Raw genomic sequence first — 27,788 nt, forward strand, 5'->3', positions numbered from 1 at the left:
TCTCCTCCTGTTGCGCTTTAAGTAGAAGATTGTATGACGTATAAGCATCCTTTGTGACCACTTCTTAGATATTTTTTAAAAAAAAAATAAAAATTAGCAATTGGTTTCCAACATGTGCTATGTAGTGAGCGTATATAGTGAAGGAGAAGCCTATTATTATTATTATTATTATTATTATTATTATTATTATTATTATTATTATTATTATTATTATTATTGCACCATACTGTTGTAGGACGTACAGAAAAAAAAAAAATACAGAATAATATAAATTTTTTAAATTACTGAGACACACACAAAGTCAGTGCACCGTATCATGATCCTGTATTTAGGTCACATACATAACATAACATCCGTCTAGCTATAATACAACATATACAATATTTATATGGTTTATATTTAGCCTCATTGGTGAGTTTTCAACTTTTTATTTATAGACGTTCCTTCACTTCAAGCAGAAGAGCCCAAGTCCAGTCCTGGAGTGTCTGGCGAGAGTGCAGCACGGTTCCATCTCCTGCTCATACACATCTCATGGAATGGACAGGAAGTTAGAGATTAATTAGCAGGGTTTAGCTCTGCAGGATATCATTTGCCTGATTTTTAACAAATAATTTGGCGAGAAATCAAATTTGCGTAATTTCCACTTTCCCCAAATGTTGTCAATCAGCCATGGTGTGTTATGTTTACTTTTTTTAGTTTTAGATTAGAGCCACAATGCGCTCACAATCCAGAAAAAAAAACTTAATGCAGCTAAGTGTTGTAATATGATCATCGGGGAGGCCATCTTGGACAACCAGAATCTCTTTGTTTCATTTCAAAGCTAAATAGATGATAATCTGAGACACCCTGCTCAAGGCTCATGGAGTGTCTGATTGCTTTTGTGCACTTTTCTGGCCACAAGCTTCAGAATCATGTACATCCATGAGTACATAACTCCAGCCATTGATTTCCAACGAAAAAAAACTACTCTACACTGCGACAAGGAGGAGATCACTGAATTCATAAAGGTTCTCTCTCACATCTTTAAAATTTATACGAGGATTTTTAGCAAGTTAATGCGATTGGTCGTTCTTGATGTCAATCAAACGAGCTCTTGCTGTGAAAGTAGTCAGGTCTCGGCCACGTTTATCGACAAGGCTTACCAGATGATAACATCGTTCCACTCTGTATTCAAATGCATGAATCTAGGAGCTTCCTGCTAGTTTGCAAAAAAGAGTAAATGTAAATAAATATTAAATCAAGAAGTCATCCGAGACAAATTTATGAGGTGCGGAAGTGCGTATAAACAGCCCATCGGATTGAAATCCGCAAGATCCTGAAGCTTGTGGCCAGAAAAGTGTACAAACTATATCAGCTTGCTTGATTGACTGCATTGAAGATGAAGGAGAAATAGTGTCCATTTGACTTTTTGGCCAAATGAATGTTATTTGAACCAGGCAGCAAGATTTAAACCAAATGGCTAAAAGATCCAAAACATCCTTAACCCTTTAAACTCCCAGAAGCCATCCTCACTGTACTTACTGTAACCTTTAAGATGAATCTCTGAATAATAATCTAGGCATTCAAGGGGTTAAATCCTATCTGTGGAAATGCTAACGTTCGCTTGTTCTTATTTACATTTGTGGGTGACGTGACCGGAGAGACAATGTTGCAACTTTAAATCCTTTGAGATTTTTTCTTTCCTCTCTTCAATAGATTTTTAGATGATACAAAAATACTGTTCATAAACCCAGAATAATAACTTAAAAAGCGAGCTATTTACAAACTGAGCCGCCGAAAGAAGTTACGATAACGTCTTCGAAAAGGACATCCCTCGACTCTTTCACCACCAACACCAGCACTGGCTTTATTTATTCCTGAATAAGAAGGAAGTGATGGATGTGGGAACTTTTTTTAAAAGTACCCCTGAACATATAATAGGTTGTTTCGATTAATCTATGTGGAACAATTTGAATGCTCAAAAACTTCTGAATGTTTGACGCTTATTTAAAAAAATAAAATAAAATACCCGGATCTGTGAATAAACAGAAATATGTAATTTAGGAATTTAGAAAAGTCCCAATTTTCACCGAGACAGCTAGCTAACTGCTAGTAAACTAGCTCGCTCGTCACGAGTAGACACGAGTTTTTGGGATTTTAATATCCGAGTCTTGATCGTCATATCCTCAGATTTATTTGTTCAACATCAAAATTGTTCACCACTAACATTAGCCAAGTTAACTAGAAGTTTCCGGGTGTCACTATCTAATCTAATCTAATCTCCGACGTGATTGGTCGAAAGCCACGTAGCTTATTCAGTGACTCATCACTGAAACTGAGCTCATGTGACAAATCCTGAATCAGAGTTTCACAGAATTACTAAGAAAATCTGCTTTAAATGAAAAAAAAGGAGATTTTCTTTTTTTTTTTTTGATGTTTTGACCCAAACGCACATCCATGTGGCATTAATTTTTTTTTTTTTTTTTTTTTTGAGTACTTTAACAGAAATCTTGGGTGGTTCAGAAAATCTGTGATCATCTAAATGCTCCAGAACGTATGTCCCTGTGCATCATCAACCAACTGGAAATCTTTAAAAGAAAAGAAAAAAAAAAAAAAAGAGACAAAAAGTTAAACAAAGATATTAAAAAAAAAAAATAATAGAAATAATAGAAATGTCCTGGATTAGTATACTGTACAAAGTCTGTTTCCAGTCTCAGGGCGAGAGAAGAGGAATGGCGCTGAACGTTCTCCATGAGCAAACAGATGAGAAAGGAGAGCGGTGAAGGAAAAAAAAAAAAAAAAAAAAAAAGATGCGTGTGCTGCCATCACTCTCACGTAGACTTCTGTCTGTAGTGGAGAGTCAGGTCTCCGCCGCTCTTCCAGATAAAATACTTCACTGTTCTCAAGTCCATGTTTGGATCCAGAACCTAAAGAAGGTGTAAAATAATGAAATGAAGCACGTTTGTACTGATCCAAAAGCAGGTTAAATGTGTGTGTGTGTGTGTGTGTGTGTGTGTGTGTGTGTGGGGAGACCTGGTCCTGGCACATGAGTTCGATTTTCTCCTCGGCGAGCATGGCCATGTCCTCTTCCTTCTCCTGCTCTCCGGGTTTCTCCGTTCCCGATGAGCTTGTGGTCTGAGACTCCGTGTCCAGGTTGATGATCTTCTCGTAGACGTGCTCCATCACCTTCCTCACCTGCAGCATGTCGCTGGCCGACAGACGGTCCCTAAACACGCCAGGGGAGCGTTAATGCACCATGAGCCGTGCGCCGGCGTACACGTGAACACGTGTCTTAGTCTAACAGAAAATCCCTCCAGACAGTTTGAGGATATTGGAGTTTGGTTGTGTGAAGCTTAGATGGATTCAGTTGAGCTTCTCTAGCTGTAGCTACTCTAATTAAATATGACAAACTGAAATGATTCGTTTACTGCTTTGATATTTCAGTAAACATCTCTATCACACAGCACCAGTTGCTCTCTCAACATTATTTTTTTTTTTTTTTTTACACAAAATGTAAATTAATTACTACAGAAGCCCCATATGGACATATCTTGAAATAACGAGATAATAATTGAAAAATAACAACATAGCATCTGGAAATAACGAGATAACTCAAAACAAGAGCATAACATCTTGAAATAACGAAATATATCAGAATAATGTCTAGAAATAATAAGATAACTAAAAAAAACAAATCTTGAAATGATATAACTCGATAACATAATAGCTTAAAATAACGAGATAACTCAAAATAACAACATAGCATCTGGAAATAATGAGATAGCTCAAAATAACTGAATAATATTTTGAAATAACGAAATATATCAGAATAACATGTCTTGAAATAATAAAATAACTCAGAAAAACAAATCTTAAAATGAGATAACTCAATAACAGCATAATAGCTTGAAATAATGAGATAATAGCTCAAAATAACATCATGTCTTGAAATAACAAGATATCTCAAAATAACATCTTGAAATAATAAGATAACTCAAAAAACATATTGAAATGAGCTAACACAATAACAGCATGATAGCTTGAAATAATGAGATAATATCTTGAAATAACAATATAACTCAAAATAACATTTTGAAATAATAGCTCAAAATAACGAAATAATTAAAAATAACATCTTGAAATAATGAGATAACTCAATAACATTTTGAAATAACGAGATATTAAATCAAATGAGATGAGATCTCAAGGTAAAATACTGACATCCTATCTCGTTATTTCAAGATAGTAATAAATAATACGAAATATTATAAAAGCATTAATTAATAATAGTCTTATTAATTCTTATTGTAATAAAGTGCACAGTGTTTTGAGCCTTACTTCTTGAGCGTTTTGGCCCCGGAGGATGAGTGAGGCTGCAGGTAGAACGGGATCTTGTTGAATTTGGGCATGTTTTTCTACAACACGAGACAAAAACCATCAAAGCGCATTAGTCACTTTTGTAACATGGAGATGACAAAAGCAAAAGAAAAAGCATCCGATCATATAAACAAGTCTTTAAGACTTCATATGTGCAAGTAGAAAAAGTTCTCTGAATGAACACATGTAATTTATTCCTTTTTTTAATCTATTTACTAATTACATTTTTTTAAAAATGGAGTTCATTATTCTAAATCATACTTCATTAATTTCACATTTTTCTGTAGATGAACAATAAATCATGTTTTAGTGTATAAATAGTGCACTTTGTTCACTAATATTACACCCTATGTAGTGAGCATATAGTGAACTACGCTATTTCAACTTGTTTAAGAGAGAATTGCAAAACATCGTAGCTTAATGCGAGAACGAGGGAATGAGAGTAAACACTTACGTCGACAGTAATGTCAATGACCCACTGTGGAACGGTTTCATTCAGCAGCATGGACTCCGTTTCTCCACCCGAGTCTCGACATAATAACCTACAGGGAGACAAAGACAAGCGTTTCAACACGACTGCTCAGATTCCTATGCATTTAAAGCTTGAGTCCAAATGTTACATCAATATTTACTCGGGGGAAAGTTACACATATTCAGAGTTGGGTTACACACACGTGATCCATTTTCTGGGTGTTCAGACTGAGATTCAGATTCTACAAACCGCCTGCGTGTAGCTGCTCGGAGGTTGCCAGATTTTGCTTGAGTAGATGTGACGGAGACAGGGTTTTTATTAGTACCTTTAAACACAAGCACTCACCTTTTAACCTGAAAAAAATCAGGGATAGAAAATGCGGACTCTGAAAAGGAACTGCGGGTTTTTTTTCTTTGCAGCTAAACATGATACGATCTAACGTAAAAAAAATCAAAGTGTTGAAATAAACATGTAACAGGAGTCTAGTTTATTGCCAATATATTGCTGCACTTCGGTCTGTACTTCAATATGACAATCTGTGCACAATTCTGGTACTGAAGGTCTTTTCTGATGTTGGTAAACAAACGAGAAGCGTGCATGTTAAATTGTTAATGCTGAATTAATCAAACAGGCACTCACGGAAAAACTGGGATTACCTAAACAGCGTCCTTCCCCCTGCCTCGCCGAAGATTACCGGAGTGTGTGGAGGCACCTGGAAATAGCCGTTGCCTTTCTGAAGCCGGTTCTCCTGCTCCCCGTTTACTACAGAAGCACAGAAACGCAATGCTGTTACCAGTGAAAAGCCAGTCAAACCTTCAGGAAACCTGGTTTTGATGAGACAAGAGGCTTTACCGTGATTAACTTCTCCTTCTTCTTCTTCCATCGGATTGATGTGTGTTCGAGGCCAGAACTCGAGCAGAGCCTGGAGCAGCAGTCCTCCCAGATTCACTGTGCGAAAAAAAAATAATGTATCCGAACCAGCGAATGAATATAAACCTCTGCTGTCAGAGCTGCTGTTATTTGAAATTAATCAACCCCTTCTAATCAACCGTGGTTAGCATAAAAGTACATGAATTAAGTTCAGTCGAAAATCAGCTGAGAACTTACGCTTGGGGTCCGATCCATCCGGACTTGTGAATCCGGCGTCTTTGGCAGACACCCAGGCAGCAAAGCAGTCGCTCTCGTCCAAGGTGATGGTCAGCATCTAAGCGGCGACAAAATACGTTACATGTTGCAATTTGGTTCCAGACAATGACACTCTCAAGCGAACACTCACCCCTGTTTTAAGGTCCACGGAAAACCAGTTGGGCACGTAGACCATCTTGAAGCGCTTCTTTATCTCCTCGTCGAACTCCACTTTGCCGAGGTCTTCCCCTTTACACGCCTAACAGAGTCAAACACACCGTCAAGCCTTGACAAACATAACGCGAAAAAAAATCACGATTTAACCTAAATCACGAGGAGCTGCGTCGACCTTGAGCACATCCCAGAATGCCACGTTGTTGTTGGTGTCTTTGGTGAGGATGTGTCTCTTGTCGTTCAGGATGTGACACTGAATTATGCTGGCACCACCTGCAAGCGCAAAAAAAAAAAAAAAATTAAGTTCTGCGTACGAGTGAATGTCCCAAAATTAGTTGTTATTTTTAGTTATAATGCAACATTGGAATATTGGAAATGAAATATTTTTTATCTAAATCTTATATTCGCTCATGACAAAGACTCATTTTTTTTTCTTGACCCCAAACTTTTGATCTGATTGTTCAGGCGCGGAAAAAAAAAAAAAAAGAGAGAGTGTGTTAGATCACTAAACTGATCTCAGAGAAATGTCACGCTGCTAGAGCTTTCTCTGATAGGAAATGACCTTGAGTCTTGAGTTTACCTTTAATGGCCTGCTCAGGCTGTGTACACAGTGGGGTCAGCGGGGCGCTGCAGTCGTTGTCGTAGTCTCCCGACGCTCGGAAGTTGTGCATTCCCTTCAGAGACTGGTGAAGAAAGAGCATGCGTGAGCTTATATTTGTAAGGTATAAATCACTTAAAGGTGTGCTGTTATAGGAAAATAATTTGTTACTATAGAAGCGTATTAAAACGAGAGCTAACCAATCAGATTCGAGAATTCAAAGGCGCTGTGGTGTAAAAAGCATTAATAATTAATATTAGACTTTAATGTTAATGTGTCTGAAGAGCTTTGAGCAGGCTGGATGAAGAAACTGGAGGAGCAGTACCCATTTGTTCACGCAGGATTTAGTTGTGGACACCCAAATGGCAGGAGGAGGGTCTGCTGATCGGTCCAGCTCCATCTGAACACGCAGCAAAAAGAGATGAGACAAAATACAAGGTTCAGTTAAACACACACACACACACACACACACACACAACTAATTCCCAGAAACAGTTATGTGAAAACATACGCCTTATAATCCTGACAGATTATCCTAAAACGACTGGGACATCACACACTTTCTGCAGGTAATTATGGTGAATGAATTATTAGAGATTAAACACGGCCCAGGATTTAACTTGTTTCAAACTGAACACACACCAAAACACACACACACACACACACACACACAAAACAGGTGTTTCAAGGCTTCAGCAATCGCAACTCTGCCGATTTCCTTTTTCCTTGTCTACATGCTTGTGGTCATCCTTCGAATTTACGTTCTACGGATACAAGTTCGTGCTTCACTGTCTGCTCATTTTCTTTATCTACTTCCTTTATCTTTTCATACTAATTTTCAGACAGAAATTTTAATAAAAACATTACAATAAAAATGATGATATGACTGAACTAAAAAACTATTACGTGGCAAGAAATTTGTATCTTTTGGATTAATATCTTTTGTGCCAACCACCAGCCATGGTTGCAGATTAATAGCTGCCCTTCATTCATTCATTCATTCATTCATTCCTTCAGCCACCAGGTGGCACTAATGTGTGAAAAGCTTTTAAAAAAAAAAAAAAAAAAAAAAAAACATCAGGGTGCAGCTGAATTAAAGAGAAACACATTAGTCCCGTCACTCACTCTGAGAACAGGAGCCTTCTCTTCGCATATGAGCACGCGGATGTCTGGGTTGCGCAGGTCCGTACAGTAGACCTTGCGGTCGCGACCTCCTGAGTAGACGTGTGTGAAGGCTTCGTTGGCCTGCAGCGCCCACACGCCCTCATCATGGACCCGGTACGTAGCGATGCAGCGCTGCTGACCCAGAGACCACAGTCGTATCGTACCGTCCGAGCTACCGGACAGACACTGGATATACGAACAGATACAACACAAAATGGTTGAACACTGTAAAAGAAAGCTTCCTTCCAAAAAAAAATAATAATAATAATAATAATAAGACAGGCTGCTGAGGGCACACACATACCTGAGTACCGTCTCTGTTTAATAATAATGATTTCACATTGTCTGTGTGTCCTTTCAGCTTCATTAGTTTAGCACATGTCCGTGGATCCCAGACCCTCAAGACCTGCCCAAAAAAAAAACAAAAAACTAATGAACATAAACTGTTCCTGTTCCCGGCACATCACCAGCTTTGATGTGACAGATGTTGGTGTAGCGTACAAACTGTAAAACACTGAATAAATAAACACCGTTTGCATGCTACGTAGTTACACTAAACCTAAAATGTTAACAAAGCTACTAATTAAAGAAAGCTAGCCCTCATGCGCTTTAATTCACAAACGGCAAAATTACAGTGCTTGGCCCCCTAAACTAGGCTTTAAACTATGTACGGAAAACTGTTTGAAGGTCTGGAAAAAAAAAAAAAAAAAAGAAAAAGCCATTTCTCGAACCTTTTCTGTTGATCCTGAGACGATGACGGTGCCCAGCTGGTTCATAGCAAGGCTGTAGATCGAGTCTTTGTTCCCACTCAGAGAGGAAGCTGCAATGAAAACGAGTCAAAATGATCAAATTATATCAGTCTGATTACACTATAACGTGTTGAAATAACAGGTTAAGAATCGTTAGTATACGACTTTATTTACATCATATTAACCGGAATGAAATGCAATGAGTATTAAAAAAAAAAAAACAATCAGATCGAAATTCCCAAGAGGAAGTTCACTCACTGGTGACCGTGTTATTGGAAGCGGTCAGAGCCGTGAGCGTGTTTACGTCCCACAGAAAGATCTGTCTGTCCAGCCCAGCCGACGCCACCAGCTCCTTGTCTTTCGCATAAGCCAGAGCTTTGACGTAGTCCTAGGCCACAAAATATCATCATCATCATCATATCACATCACATCAGAAATTATAGAACTTTATACATAATAACTAAACAATGTGTGATTTGTGTGTGGTTTATATAAACAGGACTTGGCTGGTTAGGTCCTACCTTATGAGTTCTTAACGTGGACATGCAGAAGCCCTTATGTGCGTTCCACACTTTAACTGTAGTATCTGATGACGCTGAAATCACTACAGGGGGGGAAAAAAAAAAAGATGTAACCCACATCAGAGGATTTGAGCAACTGGTGAATCTAAATAAGTCACTCAGCAAGTCAAGTAATACGTCATTAAATCAGGAAGAGGTCATTAAGTCTGTAAATAAGTCAGTCATTAAATCAGTCAGTCACTCAATAAATCAGTAATAAGTCTTTAAGTCAGTAGTTAAGCTAGTCAGTCAGTAAACTGGAGCTGTATCATGGCTGACCTCGTGCTCTGACTCCAGCTTCCTAACTAGCTGGGATATGCGAAGAAAAGTATTTCACTGTGCTGTAATGTATATGTGACAAATAAAGCCTTCTTCTTCTACTATAAATCAGTAATAAATCATTAAGTCAGTAGACAAGTCAGTCATTAATCAGTAAGTCAGTTAGTAAGTCATTATGTCAGAAAGTCAGTCAGCACTCAGTACGTCAGTGAGTTATTAAGACAGTAGATAAGTCAGTCTGTAAGTCAGTCAGTAATTCATTAAGTCTGTAAGTCAGGCAGTAAATCAGTAATAAGTCATTAAGTCAGTAGATAAGTAAGTCATTAATCAGGAATTCAGTTAGTAAGTCATTACGTCAGAAAGTCAGTGAGTACTCAGTCAGTACTCAGTCAGTAAATCAGTAATAAGTCAGTAGGTCAGTAGGTAAGTAAGTCATTAATCAGTAAGTCAGTTAGTAAGTCATTATGTCAGAAAGTCAGTCAGTAAATCAGTAATAAGTCAGTCAGTAAGTCATTAAGTCTGTAAGTCAGTAGGTAGGTCAGTACTCAGTCAGTAAATCAGTAATAAGTCAGTCAGTAAGTCATTAAGTCTGTAAGTCAGTAGGTAGGTCAGTACTCAGTCAGTAAATCAATAATAAGTCAGTAAGTCAGTGGGTAAGTAATTCATTAATCAGTAAGTCAGTTAGTAAGTCATTATGTCAGAAAGTCAGTCAGTAAATCAGTAATAAGTCAGTCAGTAAGTCATTAACTCTGTAAGTCAGTAGGTAGGTCAGTACTCAGTCAGTAAATCAGTAATAAGTCAGTTAGTAATTCATTATGTCAGAAAGTCAGTCAGTACTCAGTCAGTAAATCAATAATAAGTCATTAAGTCAGTAGATAGGTAAGTCAGTCAGTGAGTCATTAAGTCAGTAAGTCAGTCAGTAGGGAAGTAGATAATGAGTCAGTCAGTAGACAGGTCAGTCAGTACGTCAGTCAGTAAGTAAGTCACTATGTCAATCTGTAAATCAGTAAGTCAATAACTAATAAGTCATCAAGTACGTCAGTCAATCAGTCAGTCAATAAATAAGTCAGTCAGTTAGTAGGACAATCAGGCAGTCGGTCAGTAATTTTGAAAGAATTCACATAAAAAAAAAAAAAAGAAATAAATAATCGTCGGGTCAGACTTACGCGTCTTTCCGTTACAGCAGAGTACTATGTCATTCACCCAGTCGGTGTGATGCTCCATCGAAGCTATATAAGGATCCTGCTGCAGGAAAACACAGAGGAGACTTTAGTCCATGAGCTTCTGTTGTTTCTTACGCAGATAAGAGCTGCCATGTTATTACTCCTGCAGGGTCATCTCACCAGAACGTTTCCATGGAAACGTCTTCGCTCTATTGTATTCTATTCTAACTCTATTCTTTTCTGATAAACTTCTATTCTATTCTAATATAACTCTATTCTCTTCTGATAAACCTCTATTCTAATATAACTCTATTCTCTTCTGATAAACCTCTATTCTAATATAACTACTATTTTCTGATAAAACTCTATTCTAATATAACTCTATTCTTTTTTATTAAACTCTATTCTATTCTAATATAACTCTATTCTCTTCTGATAAACCTCTATTCTAATTTGATTTTTTAAAAATATTAATCTCTCCTGATAAAACTTTATTCCATTCTACTCTCTTGTAATGAACTCTATTCAGCTCTATTCTATTATGCTAAAACCTTTCTATCCTTTCCTGGTAAAATTCTATTCTATTTTATTAAAAACTCTATTCTACTCTGATGAAACTCTATTCTATTCTTATAAAACTTTATTCGGTTTTATTCTAATAAACTATTTTCATACAACTTTATTGTATTCTTATAAAACTCTATTCTACTGTATTCTATTCTGATTAAACTCTTAATCTAATTTAATAAATCTCAATTCTATTCTGATAAATCTCCACTAATTCTATTCTTTTCTATTAAAACTTTCTATTTTGGTTCTGATTAAACTCGATTAAAATGTATTCTTATAAAACCTCTTCTATATTTTTCCTTTCTGTTCTGATAAAACTGATTCTATTTTGATAAAACTCTATTCTACTCTATTCTGAAAAATTTCTATTTTTCTATTTTCTCCCTGACAAAACTCGATTCCACTAAAACTATTCTACTATATTCTATTGTGTTAAAACGGGTTTATTCTAATTTAACAAATCTCTATTCTATTCTGATAAAATTCAACTCTATTCTGACAAATAAATTCTATTGGATTCTATTTTGATGAAACACTATTGCATGCTATTTTAATACAACTATTATATTCTGATAAAACTAGTCTGTTCTGACAAAATTCTATTGCATACTATTCCAATAAAACTATATTGTATTCTAATTTAATAAAACTCTATGGCATTCTGATAAAACTCTATTCTGCCCTGTCTGTTCTGACAAAATTCTACTGCATTCTATTCTGATAAAATTATTGTATTCTAATTTTTTTTTTTTTAAAAACTTCTATTTTGATAAACGCTTCTCTGCTCTATTGTTTTCTGTCAAAAAATTCTATTGTATTCTATTCTGATTTTTAAAAAGTCTATTGTGTTCTAATTTAATACAACTCTATTCCATTCTGATAAAACTCTATTTTTCACTGTTCTGACAAAAAAAATTCTATTGCATTGTATTCGGGGGGGGGGGGGGGGGGGGGGGGACTCTATTGTGTTCTATTCTGATAAAACTCTACTGTGTTATAATTTAATGCAACTCTGTTCTGCTCTGATTAACTCTATTGTGTTCTATTCTAAGGGAACTCTATTCTATTCCGGTAAAACTACTGTATTCTATTCTAATACAACTATTCTGCTCTGTTCTGACAAAATTCCATTGCATTCTCTTCTGATAAACTCTACTGTGTTCTATTCCAATGGAACTCTATTCTGATACACTCTATTGTGTTCTAATGGAACTCTATCTTATTCTGATTCACTCTACTGTATTCTGTTCTAATGGAGCTCTATTCTACACTGATCAACTCTATTGTGTTCTGTTCTAAAGGAACTCTATTCTGATCAACTCTACTGTATTCTATTCTAAAAAACTCTATTCTGATGAACTCTATTGTGTTCTGTTCTAAAAGAACTCTATTCTGATAAACTCTATTGTGTTCTGTTCTAAAAGAACTCTATTCTGATCAACTCTATTGTGTTCTGTTCTAAAAGAACTCTATTCTGATCAACTCTACTGTATTCTATACTAATACAACTCTATTCTAATCAACTCTACTGTATTCTATTCTAATAGTACTCTATTCTGATCAACTCTACTGTATTCTATTCTAATACAACTCTATTCTGATCAACTCTACTGTATTCTATTCTAATAGAACTCTACTCTGATAAACTCTATTGTGTTCTGTTCTAATAGAACTCTATTCTCATCAACTCTACTGTATTCTGTTCTAATAGAACTCTACTCTGATAAACTCTACTGTATTCTATTCTAATAGAACTCTACTCTGATCAACTCTACTGTATTCTATTCTAATAGTACTCTATTCTGATCAACTCTACTGTATTCTATTCTAATACAACTCTATTCTGATCAACTCTACTGTATTCTATACTAATACAACTCTATTCTAATCAACTCTACTGTATTCTATTCTAATAGAACTCTACTCTGATAAACTCTATTGTGTTCTGTTCTAATAGAACTCTATTCTCATCAACTCTACTGTATTCTGTTCTAAAAGAACTCTATTCTGATCAACTCTATTGTGTTCTGTTTTAAAGGAACTCTATTCTGATCAACTCTACTGTATTCTATTCTAATACAACTCTATTCTGATGAACTCTGCTCTGAGTGGCTGTGAGAGCGGTGTGAGTGGCTGTGAGAGCGGTGTGAGAGTGGCTGTGAGAGCGGTGTGGCGGCGGTACTTTGTGCTGATTGACGCTCCATATGCGGATGATGGAGTCTCTGCCCGCGGTGAAGAGGCGGTTCAGGGCGGGATCCAGCTGCAGGGCGTTCACTCCGTTGCGGTTGTACTTCTCCACTTCATCTCTTATCACATAGGAAACCTGGAAGCACAGAGTAACTTTACACTCCACACATCTCACTCATCCAACACAAGTTCCGTCATCTCTGCCACACAGAAACGCACTTACTCTCATCATCTCACAGGTTTCTCCCCATCAGCTGTGCGCTGAAATAAAAAGCTGCATGAACTCTCACATCCCCACTCCCCAGTATGCTAGTTTGCTAACTAGCTGTGCGTGAATAGCAACAGATTTAAGTTAATCAAAACAAATCCACACACACCGAACATGGCAGTTATAGCTAAAAGCCGTGCTATTGTGTCACCTTTAAATAATAAACATTAAATTTTTTTAAAAAATACACAAAAACTCCAATCTAATATCCTAGCAAAACAATACGCGTTTTTTTCCAACCTGTATTCCGACAAACTCCTATCCCTGTGCGAGGATTGGTCAACAGGATCCCGCCCCCTGCGACATGATTGGCCAGGAAAGACATCAATCTGTGAACTTGCCCGTGAGTGCGAGTTACTAGCCAATCATCGTGCAGAAAGCGGGATTTGACGCAATATGGGTGGGGAAAAAACTTACATGCATTGTGAATTAGCCCTGCATTACCCAACATGCACTTTGATTAGGGTTACGGAAGCGACAGTGATTTCATTTAGATAAATATGAAAATCGATGTCTTTCTCACGTTAGCAAGTGCAGACAAAATATGATGCAGTAAAATATTAAAACTAGTTTAAAAACTAATAAAATATTACCTGGACTTTCCTCCGACCAGCAGCGTTTTGCCTGTGATGCGTCGCCATCTTTCATGTTGACAGTCAACTAATCAGCAACACATCCGGGACATTAGAACAACAACTTCCGGCACTCCATACGTCAACGCGTCAGCCATATTGGTAGGGGCCATGGTTCATAATAAGTTTATGCAGGTCTACAAAGAGGTGCAAGTTTAACTTGATAAAATTTGCGTTATGTTCAACCAATGTACACAAGGTTTGGTTTGTTTCATTCATGTAAAGCTGTGGTACGTTTGGGAAATATATAATGTATACATTTAAATCTAGAACATCAATTATCAGAATGAGAATTAAATGAAATGTAAGTGAATATTACATAAAATCAAATCATAGTATGCATTTAACATTTTGTAAACACAATGTTCACCATAAATTGATCAGGTAACATGAAGAGCTCGCCTCAGAGACACGCTCTCAAACTAACTTCAGCTACCAAAAAATACATAATGATAAACATACCCAATATAAACATGCTCAAATCTAAAATCCGCAAACTAATTAGCTAAGAATTAGCATTAAATATAAGGTAAGGAATATTAATCAGCATCCTACGTTGTAAACCTAAGCCAGTCTTTTAAGATAATTACTCGTTACGTTGTACAAGATCCTAATAAAACCTTAGACGAATTCTAACAGATCGTCTGATAACGTTCTCCATGTCAGATTATACGATGAAGATCCTCTAACGATAGACCTACGATTAAAGACTACGTTCTGCTTATATCATCTTTTGTGCATATAAAGCGGTCGTGTAAACAGAAACATTTTTCAAAGTGAGTTTGCAGTAATACAGATACTTTTTATCCTGTCTGTTAGTATGTTTTGTTTACATTTCGCCATTTCACCATACCATATTTGTAGTTATCTTGCGAGTTTTGCGTAATCCTATACCGTCCTCCTATTGGTGGTTTTAGAAACAGCAGTCACAATTGTCAAGTGTCTTGTCACATTATATATTATAGGAACGCCGATCTCAACTCACAACCACAGAATGAATCAAAACATTAGCCTCTTTGCATTTTGTAGCACGCTGCTTTTTATTCTTCCGACAAACAAGAACGCTTTATTTTGATTTACTGACTGAAACTGATATAAGTTATGACACACTGACTTCTTGTATGCCACAACAAATATTCAATCAATTAAGTTACTTTGTTCTCAGTACTATAATCACCGGAAGATGTATAAACCAAACGTCACAAAATGTAATTCTTGTATTTTTTAACCAAACCATTTTTTTCAAGGCAAAGGTTTGCCTTCTATTAAATAATTTCTAACAATAAATAAACTGCAACAAAAACTTTTGAGTACAAATAGAGGAACAAAAAAAAATACACTTATAATCTGAAACTTATGAAACATGTTCATGAACCTGTCTTCTCCAAATAGAGGGACTTCAAATCAACCCTGGAAGGAAGACATTGATCTTCTAAGCACGGAGTGTCCAATCTTAGCCGCAAAAAGAACCAGTGTGGATGCAGGTTTGCGTTCTAAACCAATCATGAAACAAACCTGGTACAGAACCTGCAGAACCTCTGGTGTGGCTGCAGGTTTTCATTCCAAACAACCCACAAGCCACAGCGGAGGTTCTGCAGGTTCTGCACTTGGTGTGGCTCTTGATTGTTTGGAAAGAAAACCTGCAGCCACACCGCCCATTTGCGGATAAGAGTGGACACTCCTTGCTCTATAACATCTTGGAAAGATGCAAAGTAACAGAGTGTTTAAAGAGCAAATTGGAACCCTGTAGTGCATAGAACTTGACAGCATTTCTGTAAGAGAGCTCAAGGGGCAGCAAAACAAAGAAATGGCTAAGGTAAGGTAGGATAGAGGGTCAGGAAGCTAAAGAAACCTAACTGCATCCTTCTCTCACTTGGGGTCGCAAGGCTTCCCGTTACGAGTTGACCTGAACTTTGTAATGAAAATTTTCATCTTCGGTGACACCAGAACCTGCTGGTTCACTTTCTCAGTTGATCAAATGAAGAAGAAGAAGAAGCAGAAGACCAGGATGAATAGCTGCCATGAGACCCCATGGAGGATTCTGGCTTCTGAATCCATTTATCAATCTTCTGATTTGGAGCTGCTACCCATTTCGCCTTATTCTGAGGGATGGCCTTTGCCTGGTTGGAGGACAACGCAGTTTGGGATAAGAAGGACGCGTGTGTAGGAGCTGAACTGATCCGAGATGAAGTGGGGTGAGCATGGGACACCTGATGTTGCACCTTAGTACCAAACTTTCCGTTCTTCATGATGGACTCTTTTTTATTATCATCAAAGCATCTTGGAATCGACCTCGAATCTTGCTGTCTTACGCTGCCTGAGACAGCTGACCAAGTTGTGGGAAGATAGCGGATTGTGGACTTGGACTTCTCAGAATCCAAGGTGTAGGTAGAAGATCCTGATTTTTTTGAGGAAATGTAACCACATGACATATTAGGAGTTATCTTTTGTAAACTGCCATCACCAGGCTTCAACCCTTCTTCCATGGTCAGTTTGTTTTTTTCTGCACTTGTTGTCTTCTGCAGATCTGATGTTAATATCTGAGTCTGAAATTGGTGTTTACTAACACTGAGCAATGGTGATGATGATGGAACCGAGTCAGGGAGCGCAGGTTGAGTCTTTGGCAGGATCCGCTGATTCGATGATGATGAAGGTACACTTAAGGCGGCCATCTTCCCAGTCTTCTCTTCTTTGCATTGTGACTTGCTCCTTGTCAACTGTTCTTCCTTCTCTTTCTTCGTTTCTTGCTCAGCCTTGTCATCTATAAGTAAAGCCTTGGTAAGTGGAAACTCCATCCAGTAAGGCGTTTTACCCTTCTGCGAGACCCACTTACTTGAATTTTTTGGTGGAGAACCAGATGGTGATGGGGACATGGATGAAGAAGAAGAGTTAAGATCTGAGTAAGAAGGGAGATACGAAGGTGAAGAGCCATCGCAAAGAGAAGAACCAGGGGAGGATGAGGAATGATAAAGGCATGGGTAGTCATCTGAGGAAAAGGAGGAGGACCACTGGGAAGATGTATCAGAGTAAAATCCAGGTGGGGAGGAAAGATCTGAGGAAAGAGGGGAGGAGCAACAGAAAGGTGAATCAGGGTGAAAATTGGAAGAGGAAGATAAGGAGTTCTTGGGGACCTGCTGATCACACTCTTGTGGGACTGAATGAGAGGAATGTTGCAAAGGGAAGACAGCTTCTTTCATAGACCGGGGCTCATTCCACACAGGTTTACTGAGACTGGAAGAGTTGTCAGAAATTGATTTGATAATGGTCTCTGTTGGTCCACTAGAGAGCCAGTGATCTTTCCTCCAACTGCACTTAACACAAGCGTGACACAGGATGGAACTGTTCACGTCTGGTTTCCATGAACAAGAGACATCAGTGTTGCACTTCGCACAGGTGAATGGATCTTTGGGAAGAGTTGCTGGCACAACAGCAGGTATAGAAAACTTCTTTGGTCTCCCTGAATGACAAATGTAGAATAAAACCAAATACTATGAAAAAAAAGCTAAAATGGTTATATGAACATAGCAACACTATATGGCCAAATATTTGTGGACACCTGACCATGTTTTTTGGGACATCCCCTTCCAGATTTATTCCCATTGCTGTTATAATGAGCTCCACTCTTCTGGGAAGCTTTCCACTAGATGTTGGAGCGTGGCTGTGGGGATTTGTGTTCATTCAGCTACAAGAGCATTAGTGAGGTCAGGTGCTGATGTTGGGATGTCGAGAAGGTCTGGGGTTCAGTCGGTGTTCCAGTTCATCCCAAAGGTGTTCAGTGGGGTTGAGGTCAGGGCTCTGTGCAGGACACTCGAGTTCTTCCACTCCAACCTTCACAAACCATGTCTTCATGGAGCTCGCTTTGTGCACAGGGGCATTGTCATGCTGGAACAGGTTTGGGCCTCTTAGTTCCAGTGAAGGGAAACTGTAATGCTACAGCATACAAAGACTTTCTATACAACTGTGTGCTTTCAAGTTCGTGGCAACAGTTTGAAGAAGATCCACATATAGGTGTGATGGTCAGGTGTCCAGAAACGTTTGACCATATAGTGTAACATGTATATCAAACAATTGTCCATACGTTTAATATATAATCTTTATACCACAGTGCGTTTGAATTCTCAAATCTGATTGGTCAGAATGCTGTAATTCAAATCAGACGTTTATATTAACACGTCCATCCTAATACGTTATGTTTTCTATAGCAACAGCGTGCAGAGGGACTTGTATGGTAGACGCTCCACATAATTTTTTAACAAAGGAAAAACATAATTGTTTATATACTGATGCTTTCTGTGAGGAGACATTTATTTAACATTTTTGGAAGGAGTCTCCAGTGTCGGCGCTTTTTAACAGTCAGAGGTAAAGCTGTAACTTTAGGTTTTCCACCACAGGAAAGTCTTCAGGACAGAAGTGTGTCATTTTAAGGTAACAAGCTGCATGTTTATGTCTTATTAACTTCAAGATGATGTGAGATTATATTATGTCTGTTTATAGCTAGCAAAAAAGTGATAACAGGAACTAACTTATTTTACGAATGTTCCACAACCTTAAATGTAACTATAAATGGATATAAAGTATAATGTGTCAATCTTTATTAAATAAACATTGATCTTTTTTTCATTGGCTAGTTACTGTGGTATAAGACGAATAAAACACTTCAGGACTTTTTTTTTTTTTAACTATCACTTTGGGGGTGGTAACAGTAACTCTGCTTTATTGCAATCATGACAATCATTAAATTCATATCTTATTTGAGAAAATATTCATACCCCTGGTTCTATGTTTGTTAGGCGCAGTGTATACAGTCTTGTCCAGCCACTCTAAGCGAAACTGGACCACCTCTTCCAGACCAATCAGGTACACAAACTCTTTGTTCCATGATGGAATGATGCTGAAGTCATTTGTTGGATCTTGCTGTCGGACAAGAAAAAAGACACATCCAAACCTAGTGCTATAGATCCACGTCCAACAGGTTCTCCCTCACATTCCACTAATAAAAAAATATATCTACGTAATATAAACATGGCCACAGAGGACACTCCTGGTCTCCTGCATGGACAGTGGTACGCTTATATCTATTTATTGCTTCTTTTTTTTTTTGCGTATTTATAAATAGTCAAGTGTCATCTATCCATGTACTGATGCTGCAATGATACATCCCAAGGACCAATAACAGAAAAGGAAGTATCTAATTACTGATACTGTAAAGCATTCTGATTATTTATGGAAGGAGTCTCCAGTTTCAGAAATGGTCAGTACGTCTGTTGCCAAGGAAAAGTCTTCAGGACAACGTAACAAACAAACAATGACAAACAATGTGTGTTTTTTTTCCTTGTCTTATCAAATGTAACTCTAAAGGGATAAAAAGTATGCCATGATGTAAATTAATCAATGAAAATTATAATCATTGGCAAGTTGTTATGATATAAGACGAATAACACACTTCAGGAAGTGCTGTTTTTGGAAAAGAATCAACTTCAGGATGCGTCACACCACCCCGTCCTTGATTATTTTCCGATCACAGCACACCCCCAAGTGTTTTCTTCCTTACCTTTGCTTACTATACCTGAACATCACTTAGGCTCCATTTCAAATAGTGCTGTACTCCCTTTGTGAAATAAACTACTTCCACCCTATTTAGTGCACTAGAACTCCAATAAGAAGTCATTTGGAAATTAACCAGAATGAAATAAAGTGAATTTTGCTTCTTGTACCATCCATTTTAGCAGTCTAAACACTTCTGATTTCGTCAAAAGACAGAAACAAACATGTAAGAGAAAACAAATTTGCTTAGAAACTTTTAACCTTCGCCTTAATAGTATTTTTTTTTATTTTCCTGCTAGCTATAACTAGCTAATAAGGTGCTATAAAGTCTAATCTTATGCTAACAGCACAAATTAGCCAAATGGCCTCCTCATGTTGCTAAGTCATTTTCCAGTGAAAAATGTTCAACCAGACAGCCATGTTATTCGATTTTTCTTAAAAATTCATTTCTAAACAAAACAAAAAGCACCCTTACCAGCCCTTTCTTTTTATTTTTGCTTCGAAAATAGTTTTTTACGCTAATGTTGCACTTGTTGCTCACCATAGTCACTCCTCTTCAATTATGAAGCTAGTTAAGGATCTGGGTTGCCAGAGTGGTGGAATTCACTTCGGAGCGGAAAGGATGTTTTTTGGCTCTTCCATGTAGTTTAAATAAACTATTATAAGTTTAAAATTCGAATTTTAGATTGTAGGAATGCAAAATATAGGCTTTTGTGCATGTATTATTTTTTAAACAATTATTTTACTTAGAATGAACACATACACTCACATGTCACTTTAATAGGAACACCTGAACTCCTGCACATTCAATTCAGTTATCCAATCAGCCAATCATATAGCAGCACAATGCATAAAATCCTGCAGCTACAGGTCAAGAGCTTCAGTTATTGTTCACATCAAACATCAGGATGAGAAAAAAGTGTGATCTCTGTGACTTTCATCGAGGCATGGTTGTTGGTTTTGAGTATTTCAGAAACTGCTGATCTCCTGGAATTTTCACACACAGCAGTCCCTAGAGTTTACACAGAATGGTGTGAAAAACAAAAAAACATCTTGTGTGTGGAGGGTCCACAGGCTGATGTGATCACCTTGTTGATGAGAGAGATTAGAGGAGAATGTCCAGACTGGTCTGAGCTGACAGGAAGTCTATAGTAACTCAAATAAGCACTCTTTACATCCGTCCTGAGCAGAAAAGCATCTCAGAACACACAACACACCAAACCTTGACATGGATGGGCTACAACAGCAGAAGTCTTCTGCTCTTGTAGCCCATCCACCTCAAGGTTCAATGTATTGTGCATGCTGAGATGCTTTTCTGCTCACCACGGTTGTAAAGAGTGATTATTTAAGTTACGATATCCTTCCTCACAGCTCAGACCAATGTTTAATGTTTTCATTTTGGGAGTAACAACTCTTTCTCCATACAATCAATGAAAAACATCCTCATTTATATGAAGATGTTTTCTACAAGGAGACCTTTGTTTAATGTTATTCATGGAAGGAGTCTCCAGTGTCAGTGCTTTGTATCGATAACCAAGTTTTCCACCATGGGAAAGCCTTCAGAACGGAGGAAATTCTCAGTAAGTTTCTCAGTAACGTCATATTTTTTTGTTTGTTTGTTTTCAAAAAAGAGGCCGATGAGGAAATGACTGTTTATAGCTGCTATAATGTAAGTGATAACTTGCAGTGATTTGCGAGCAGAGGCTTGTTTCGAGGAAGTTCCACAACACTAAATGTAACTATAAACAGATAAAAAAGTATAACGTTACATCCGCTTCAGCTCAGTGATTATTTTCCTCGTTATGATTTATTAATATAGATGTCTAAAGTCCTTTTGGCTTTTCAACATCGATCAAAAGCAGATTGACAAACACACACAGATAAAATAAATAATCGCAGTTCCTTAAAACTACAGAAATGACACGTGATTACATATCCTAATTGCAATTATTGTTTTTTTCAGCTGTTTATGCCTTACTATATTTATTTTTCCAAACACAGAATAGCTGACATGTAGCTAACACGGAACATTACAGGTCACTTAGAGGTCAAACACATGATCTGTGCTTAAAGACTGAGGTGAAAATGAAAGTACATTCCGCCATCTTGTGGCCATTACAGACATGACAGAGAGAAGTATACACATGCACAAATAAAATACACTCAGTATTTAAGAGAACCAACAACAAAGATGTGTGTCAACAACATTTTCAATTTGGGACATGACCCATCAGACATGTAAAAATATCCCAGGACTGATTTAAAATGCCCCCCAAGAATCCTGTCTTTTTATTACCTCTCCTCCGGGAATACAGTTCTGCCTATTCCTATTTCTGTTGTTGCCATAGGAATAGTTTTAATTTTGTCCTCATGTCTGTGGAAAAACCCTGTATATTACTGCTGCCTCCATTCCTGTACAGCTCTATCTCCATGTTAGCTTGGAGAATTAAACAGGATCAAAATAATAATAATAATAATAATAATAATAATAATAATAATAATAATAAATATCTAGTACAAACAGCCGGTCTTGTGAGAGAAAAAAGAGAGACTGTTTACACCTGTAATAACGTAAGTGGATAACAGGAACATTCATTACATCAAGTGTAACTATAAATGGATAAAAAAGTATGATGTGTCATTCTTTAATAAATTTGTAAAAATAAATAAATAAATAAATAAATAAAAATTTAATGACGAAGTTGTATATACAAGAGGAATAAAACACTTCAGGACATGCTGTTTTTGGGGAAATAATCCACTTTGGGGTGGAACAGGAACTCTTTTTTTATATTCGTTGATTATTTTTCCTAAAACATCATGTCCTGACGTGTTTATGCCTTATGTGTAATCGATTCAGCTTGCAATATGTGATAGACGAATAAAAGGGGGCTAACAGGATATGAGGATTTTGTGTGTGTGTGTGTGTGTGTGTGTGTGAAGATTCTGGACTAGCTTTGTGAGAAACAGTGTAGAAGTCCATCATTAAAGGACTTCTCCATGAAATGACCCTACATGAGGGTGTAGATACATGAGGGGGGGGGGGGGGTCTACGCCGTTATTTATGAGCAACGCCATTATTTACAAAGCAGTTCAAACTCGAGAACTCAGATTATCACTGACATCTGTTATCGGTTGTTTGCACTTTGTGCTTGATTATTATCAATCGAAGCTCCATAGCAGATCTGGTGACCGGGACACCGCAGTGTTGTCCCGAAATCACACACCGCACCTTTAAAGAATTAACTCTGCTCCAAATCCCATGTTTTTTTATTTGCAGTGTGGTTGTTTTTATGTTCGTCCTGTGCGATCTAGCTGCTAGAACGTTTGGTCGTCGTGCGCCGAGGTTTAGACATGCACAGGCATTACAAGTTATTGACCTCGAAAGCTAATTTGCAATTTCAATGAGTAACATGTGCTAAGAAGGATCATCTTTCAGAGGATCCCGTTTTGAAGCTGAAATAGAAGTGAAATCCAATTCTAATCGTTTTCCACCAGCAATATTTCCTATTTCAGCCTTGATTTCTGGTGCCTCTCGGAGTGTGTTTACTAACTAATGATTAACAAAAAAAAAAAAAAAAAAAACCCCGAGATGATCTGTCTGAACTCTTCTGCTGACCTGAAAGTTGATTTCGAAATCATTTATCTTCTCCTGCACTAACAATGCACCTGAAATATTCTTTATATACTCTCTCTCTTTTCGCTTTCTTTCCTCAAATCTGGAGTCGAGACACATCTTCTGAACCAAAGGGTAAGGAGAATAGGAGAAGATCACCTTTCGAGAAGTTTTTTTAATTTGAAGATCTTGAAATGATAAGGCTTTGTCTTTCGTGTTTGTTTTAAATGAATCTATTCAGAGGTTTTACACTAAAATATTACCAAAAGTATGACAGACATTCAATGTACATTAAATGTAACTATAAATGGATAAAAGTACACCATTTCATTCATTATACTGTAATCGATGGCAAATTGCTGTGGTATAAGAGGAATAAAACACATCAGGATGTGCTGTTACCAGAAAAAAATACAACTTCATGGTTTTAGTCCTTATTAAATAAAGTATCTTTGTCAGATTGAACCTTATTCATCGAAGGTCTCGATTTCTTTTCACCATCAGATGTTTACGTGGCTCTTGGATCGTCTGTGGAGTTGCCCTGTGTAGATGGAAGGAATGGAGAAATATCAGAATGGAGAATTAACGGATCGTTCCTGGTCTCAAGCCCTGCTCTTCGCTTACACAACACCAGCCTTGACGATCAGGGCGTCTACACATGCCATGACTCAAATGGAGAAATCGTGGAAACAGTACGACTGCAGCTGGGCTGTGAGTAAAGAAACTTTTCTGAAGTTAGTGGGGGTTGGTATGTAACTCCGACACTGGAGACTCCTTCCATAAAAGCTAAAAACACCTCCTTACAGAAAACGTCACCATAGCAACACTCTTACTCTGTTTATTATTAGGTTTAGATTACAGTATGTCCAGTGTACTATGCCATACAAGGCCCTGTGAAGTCTATATCTGTTACTATAGAAACAATAATCAACACCTTCTGACCAATCAGGTTTGAGAATTCAACAGCGCTATGGTATAATTCGTGTTTTTCTACATATATTCTGTTAATTATGTTCTCTTTTGTGCACACCTGTCAACAATTAATGTTTTTGTTGGTATATGTTATGGATAAAATAACAAGGTTTGTTGTATTTAGTTAGTATTTGAATGGAATAGCCGATTCATGCTGAAGTAAAGGGACCTAAGTAGTGAACATCTGCAAAACTAGATTGTAAGAAATAGGACAAGACTTTTATGGGTTTTTCAGGAAAATATTGTTTTGGCGTTGTGTCTAAGAACTGTTCCTGATGTTGTTTTTTTTACGCGTTAGCGCAATGTTCTGTCGTCCCCCCCAGGTCAGCTTAGACACGTCCATTTCTGTTTTTTTGTCCAACAAAATTATGCATGAAAATAGTGCCCTTGGGCATGTACTTACAAAACAGGTCTCGAGGTAGACTCATTACTTGTTACTCATTATTACTCATTATTCATTACTCATTACTCATTACTAAACTAGCCTATAGCTCGCTTCTTTAGTGCAAAATAGAGACTGGGATCACATTGAATCCAGCAAAAAGGTGCAAGGATGAGTGTTTTTCCAGCTCATAGGACAAAGAAACATCACGTTGATTAACATGGGCACGTATTGCATGCTCATGTGGTGCTGCACAATATATTTTCCATGTTTAATTCTTTAATCTTTAGTAAATGTTCGATTCTAGTCAGGGTTACTGTGGTTTAAATGACTTATTTGCTCATATTTTGTGAAATACTGCAGAACCTTAGAAAATATTAAAGGTGGGTACGAACAATAATAATAACCATGGATGTAAGTTTAAGTTTAGAGCAAGGGGCAGGGTTACTGTTTGTACCTTCTCTACACTTTAATTTGTAATTAGAGCAAATCCTTTTGTTAGGATTTGGTGTTAGAGTGGTGTGGGTTTATAATGTAGTCCTCTACTGCCTTTGCAGATCCTCCATCCCTACCAGACGTCCACTGCTGGTCGCCGAGTTATCCCCTAAAAGCCCTGTGCTCATGGAGTCTGCCGCAAGACCCGATACTGCCAACCCATTACATCTCAACCTACAGGTAGGGTATGGAAACCTTAAGTGCTGGTAGATCCACCTATGATTAAAGTTCCCATGAGTATTCAAACCGTGGACTTGTTTGTGAATTTGGTCAGGCTTCGTGACGATGTCTGTTCATGCCAGAGACAGAGCGAACAGGACAGGCAATGTGTTCTCGAAGAACTGGACCTCTTCTCGAACGTGCCGTACCTGGTTAACATCACAGCTGTCAACGCTCTTGGGAGCGCAAGCCGCGTCCTGCCTGTCATTTTCGAGGACATCGGTAAGACTTGCCTTAGTCTTAAATCTAGTCCTGATCTCACGACACCCTGCATCTTCGTAAGTGGATTTTCTTTGCAATTTTTTTTTTTTTGCATTTAGATTCTGGCTTCTTTAGTGAGTCAAAAAAAAAAGTTTCTGATTTTCTGAAAAATTAGTAGCGACGATACCAGAGAGAATAACCTAGTTAATATCAGGTGCGCAAACGGAGTACGAGTATACTCAGATACACAGTACATCCATTGACCAGTTTATTAGGAACACCTGTACACCTGCTCAGTCATACCTTGTTGATGAAAGCGGTTAGAAGAAAATGGCCAGATGACAGGACAAGATGATAAGATGACAGGAAAGCTATGATAACTTACATATATAGCTACTCTTTACAACCGTGATGAGTGGAAAAGCATTTCAGAACACACAATATGTTGAACCTTGAAGTGGATGGACTATAACAGCAGAAGACCACATCAGTTTCCACTCCAATTAGCCAAGAACAAGTATCTGAGGATACCATCTCACTGAAACTTGATGACTGGAGATTGAAAAAACATCATCTGGTGTACAGGTGCTATTATTAAAGTGGCCAATTGATCATATAAGTGGAAATTGCTTATAAATCTGCTGCTTTAGGAATATTTTGTGGCCTATTATTACTTTTGTGCTTGGTCCGCAGTGAAGCCTGACCCCCCTGTTAACGTGAAGGTGACGGCTTTACCAGGCAAGAAGCTCCACGTGCAGTGGGCTCCTCCACCAACATGGCCAGACCCTGTGAACTTCCCCCTGAAATACAAAGTGCAGTTCCGATGGGGAAACGCTAATGCAGATAGCATTGTGAGTCACACACTGCTACACACCCAGCTTTCTAGCATTTTCAACCAAAAAAAATAAAGCCTTGTAGGTTCATATCAGGGCTAACTGGCCTTTAATATCTTTTAGCAATGCTAGCATTTATGAGGATGATGTAATTTCTTCCTCATATGTCTTACTGGTATGCTTCAAATGCTAACAATGCTAATAAATAACAGAGGTGGACAGTTAGTAAAATGACTATCATGCTCATAAACCCATATCCATAACATTATATGACCTCTATGAGATAACATCATAATATATTTAGATATTTCTGTCAGAAAATGAGTCAGCGTTTTCACTCGATGATGAGATTTTTTTTTAATGTTAAGTGACTGATAAATGTTAAGTGATGAACTAACAAGGTAAACAAATGCCAGTGATTTCAGACTGCCCTTATATATTAGCACTATTAGCATTTTTTGGGGTGAGGTGTAGTTTTTTCTCCTCAGGCACCAATGCTAAAAATGCTACTGAAGGCTAGTCAGCATTACTGATACACTCTCAGAAATAAACTGTACTTTTCCCATTGATAGTACCGCCTCAGCAACAAGGAAAAGTACCGTTTGGTACCTTTACTGCTGAGATTGTGTGCACTCTTTGCTAACAATGCTAACATTCCTAAATATAATCTAGGTTTCCTATAAACTAGCATTGTTAGCATATTTGGATGAGGTGTACTTTCATAAAAATGATAAAAACACTGATTTTTGCCGTTCCAGATGGGTCCCATTGAGTCAGAAAGCATGGTTCGGAGTGGAGTCATGCCCGGACGTACCTATCATATCCGTGTATCTGTTATGGACCACTTGGGTCACGGTCAGAGCAGCGAGTGGAGCGACACCGTGAACATTACCTTGCCCAGAAGCTGACCCAAACCCACTAAGAGACAAAACACATGAACAAAGCCAAGTAATTTAGGATGTTTTTACACCATAAGTTTGATTTAACCGGTCACACACAGTCTGTGAACGCAAACCTGAAAGCTAATTTAAAGCTATACAGTACCAAGATGTTTCATCAGATTGGCAAATTTAAAAATAAATAAAATTAAATGGAAAAAAAAAATGCATTTGCAACACTCGTTCATCAGCCAGTCAGTCAAGCCATAAAATAAAACTGCAAGCTGTACAGTCAACTCCATGAAGAACAAAAAGAACATGATTTTTAAAAATAACATTGTTTAAAATTAA

At 37.6% G+C, this 27,788-nt stretch overlaps 3 protein-coding genes across 7 annotated transcripts; 1 reads left to right on the forward strand and 2 right to left on the reverse strand.

The window, feature by feature from the left end:
- Positions 1-301: 301 nt before the first annotated feature.
- Positions 302-14,398, reverse strand: wdr48b (WD repeat domain 48b). Of its 4 annotated transcripts, XM_053233102.1 has the most exons (20): positions 14,259-14,325; positions 13,621-13,658; positions 13,393-13,533; positions 10,644-10,722; positions 9,160-9,242; positions 8,897-9,026; positions 8,621-8,709; positions 8,194-8,295; positions 7,851-8,075; positions 7,051-7,125; positions 6,708-6,810; positions 6,303-6,400; positions 6,105-6,212; positions 5,936-6,032; positions 5,681-5,776; positions 5,485-5,590; positions 4,811-4,898; positions 4,318-4,394; positions 3,013-3,205; positions 302-2,906 (listed from the first exon to the last, which is right to left on the reverse strand). In XM_053233102.1, exons 2-20 carry the CDS (start codon positions 13,627-13,629, stop codon positions 2,811-2,813), a joined length of 1,995 nt encoding a protein of 664 aa, XP_053089077.1. In that variant the 5' UTR covers positions 13,630-13,658; positions 14,259-14,325; the 3' UTR covers positions 302-2,810. The 4 variants fall into 4 exon arrangements, with proteins under 4 accessions (XP_053089077.1, XP_034159589.1, XP_034159588.1 ...); XM_034303698.2 differs by lacking the exon at positions 13,621-13,658 and having other exon boundaries at positions 10,644-10,719; positions 14,259-14,398; XM_034303697.2 differs by lacking the exon at positions 13,621-13,658 and having other exon boundaries at positions 14,259-14,398.
- Positions 14,399-14,510: 112 nt separating this feature from the next.
- Positions 14,511-20,468, reverse strand: LOC113540054 (uncharacterized). Of its 2 annotated transcripts, none has more exons than XM_026936237.3 (3): positions 20,383-20,468; positions 19,067-19,211; positions 14,511-17,754 (listed from the first exon to the last, which is right to left on the reverse strand). In XM_026936237.3, exons 1-3 carry the CDS (start codon positions 20,383-20,385, stop codon positions 16,256-16,258), a joined length of 1,647 nt encoding a protein of 548 aa, XP_026792038.2. In that variant the 5' UTR covers positions 20,386-20,468; the 3' UTR covers positions 14,511-16,255. The 2 variants fall into 2 exon arrangements, with proteins under 2 accessions (XP_026792038.2, XP_026792037.2); XM_026936236.3 differs by having other exon boundaries at positions 20,317-20,446.
- Positions 20,469-23,423: 2,955 nt separating this feature from the next.
- Positions 23,424-27,679, forward strand: ebi3 (Epstein-Barr virus induced 3). The gene is made up of 6 exons (XM_026937116.3): positions 23,424-23,592; positions 23,962-24,168; positions 25,369-25,486; positions 25,581-25,747; positions 26,420-26,577; positions 27,318-27,679. Exons 1-6 carry the CDS (start codon positions 23,505-23,507, stop codon positions 27,465-27,467), a joined length of 888 nt encoding a protein of 295 aa, XP_026792917.2. The 5' UTR covers positions 23,424-23,504; the 3' UTR covers positions 27,468-27,679.
- Positions 27,680-27,788: the final 109 nt, after the last annotated feature.

This window comes from Pangasianodon hypophthalmus, chromosome 4, assembly GCF_027358585.1.
Source record: "Pangasianodon hypophthalmus isolate fPanHyp1 chromosome 4, fPanHyp1.pri, whole genome shotgun sequence".
Classification (NCBI taxonomy): domain Eukaryota; kingdom Metazoa; phylum Chordata; class Actinopteri; order Siluriformes; family Pangasiidae; genus Pangasianodon; species Pangasianodon hypophthalmus.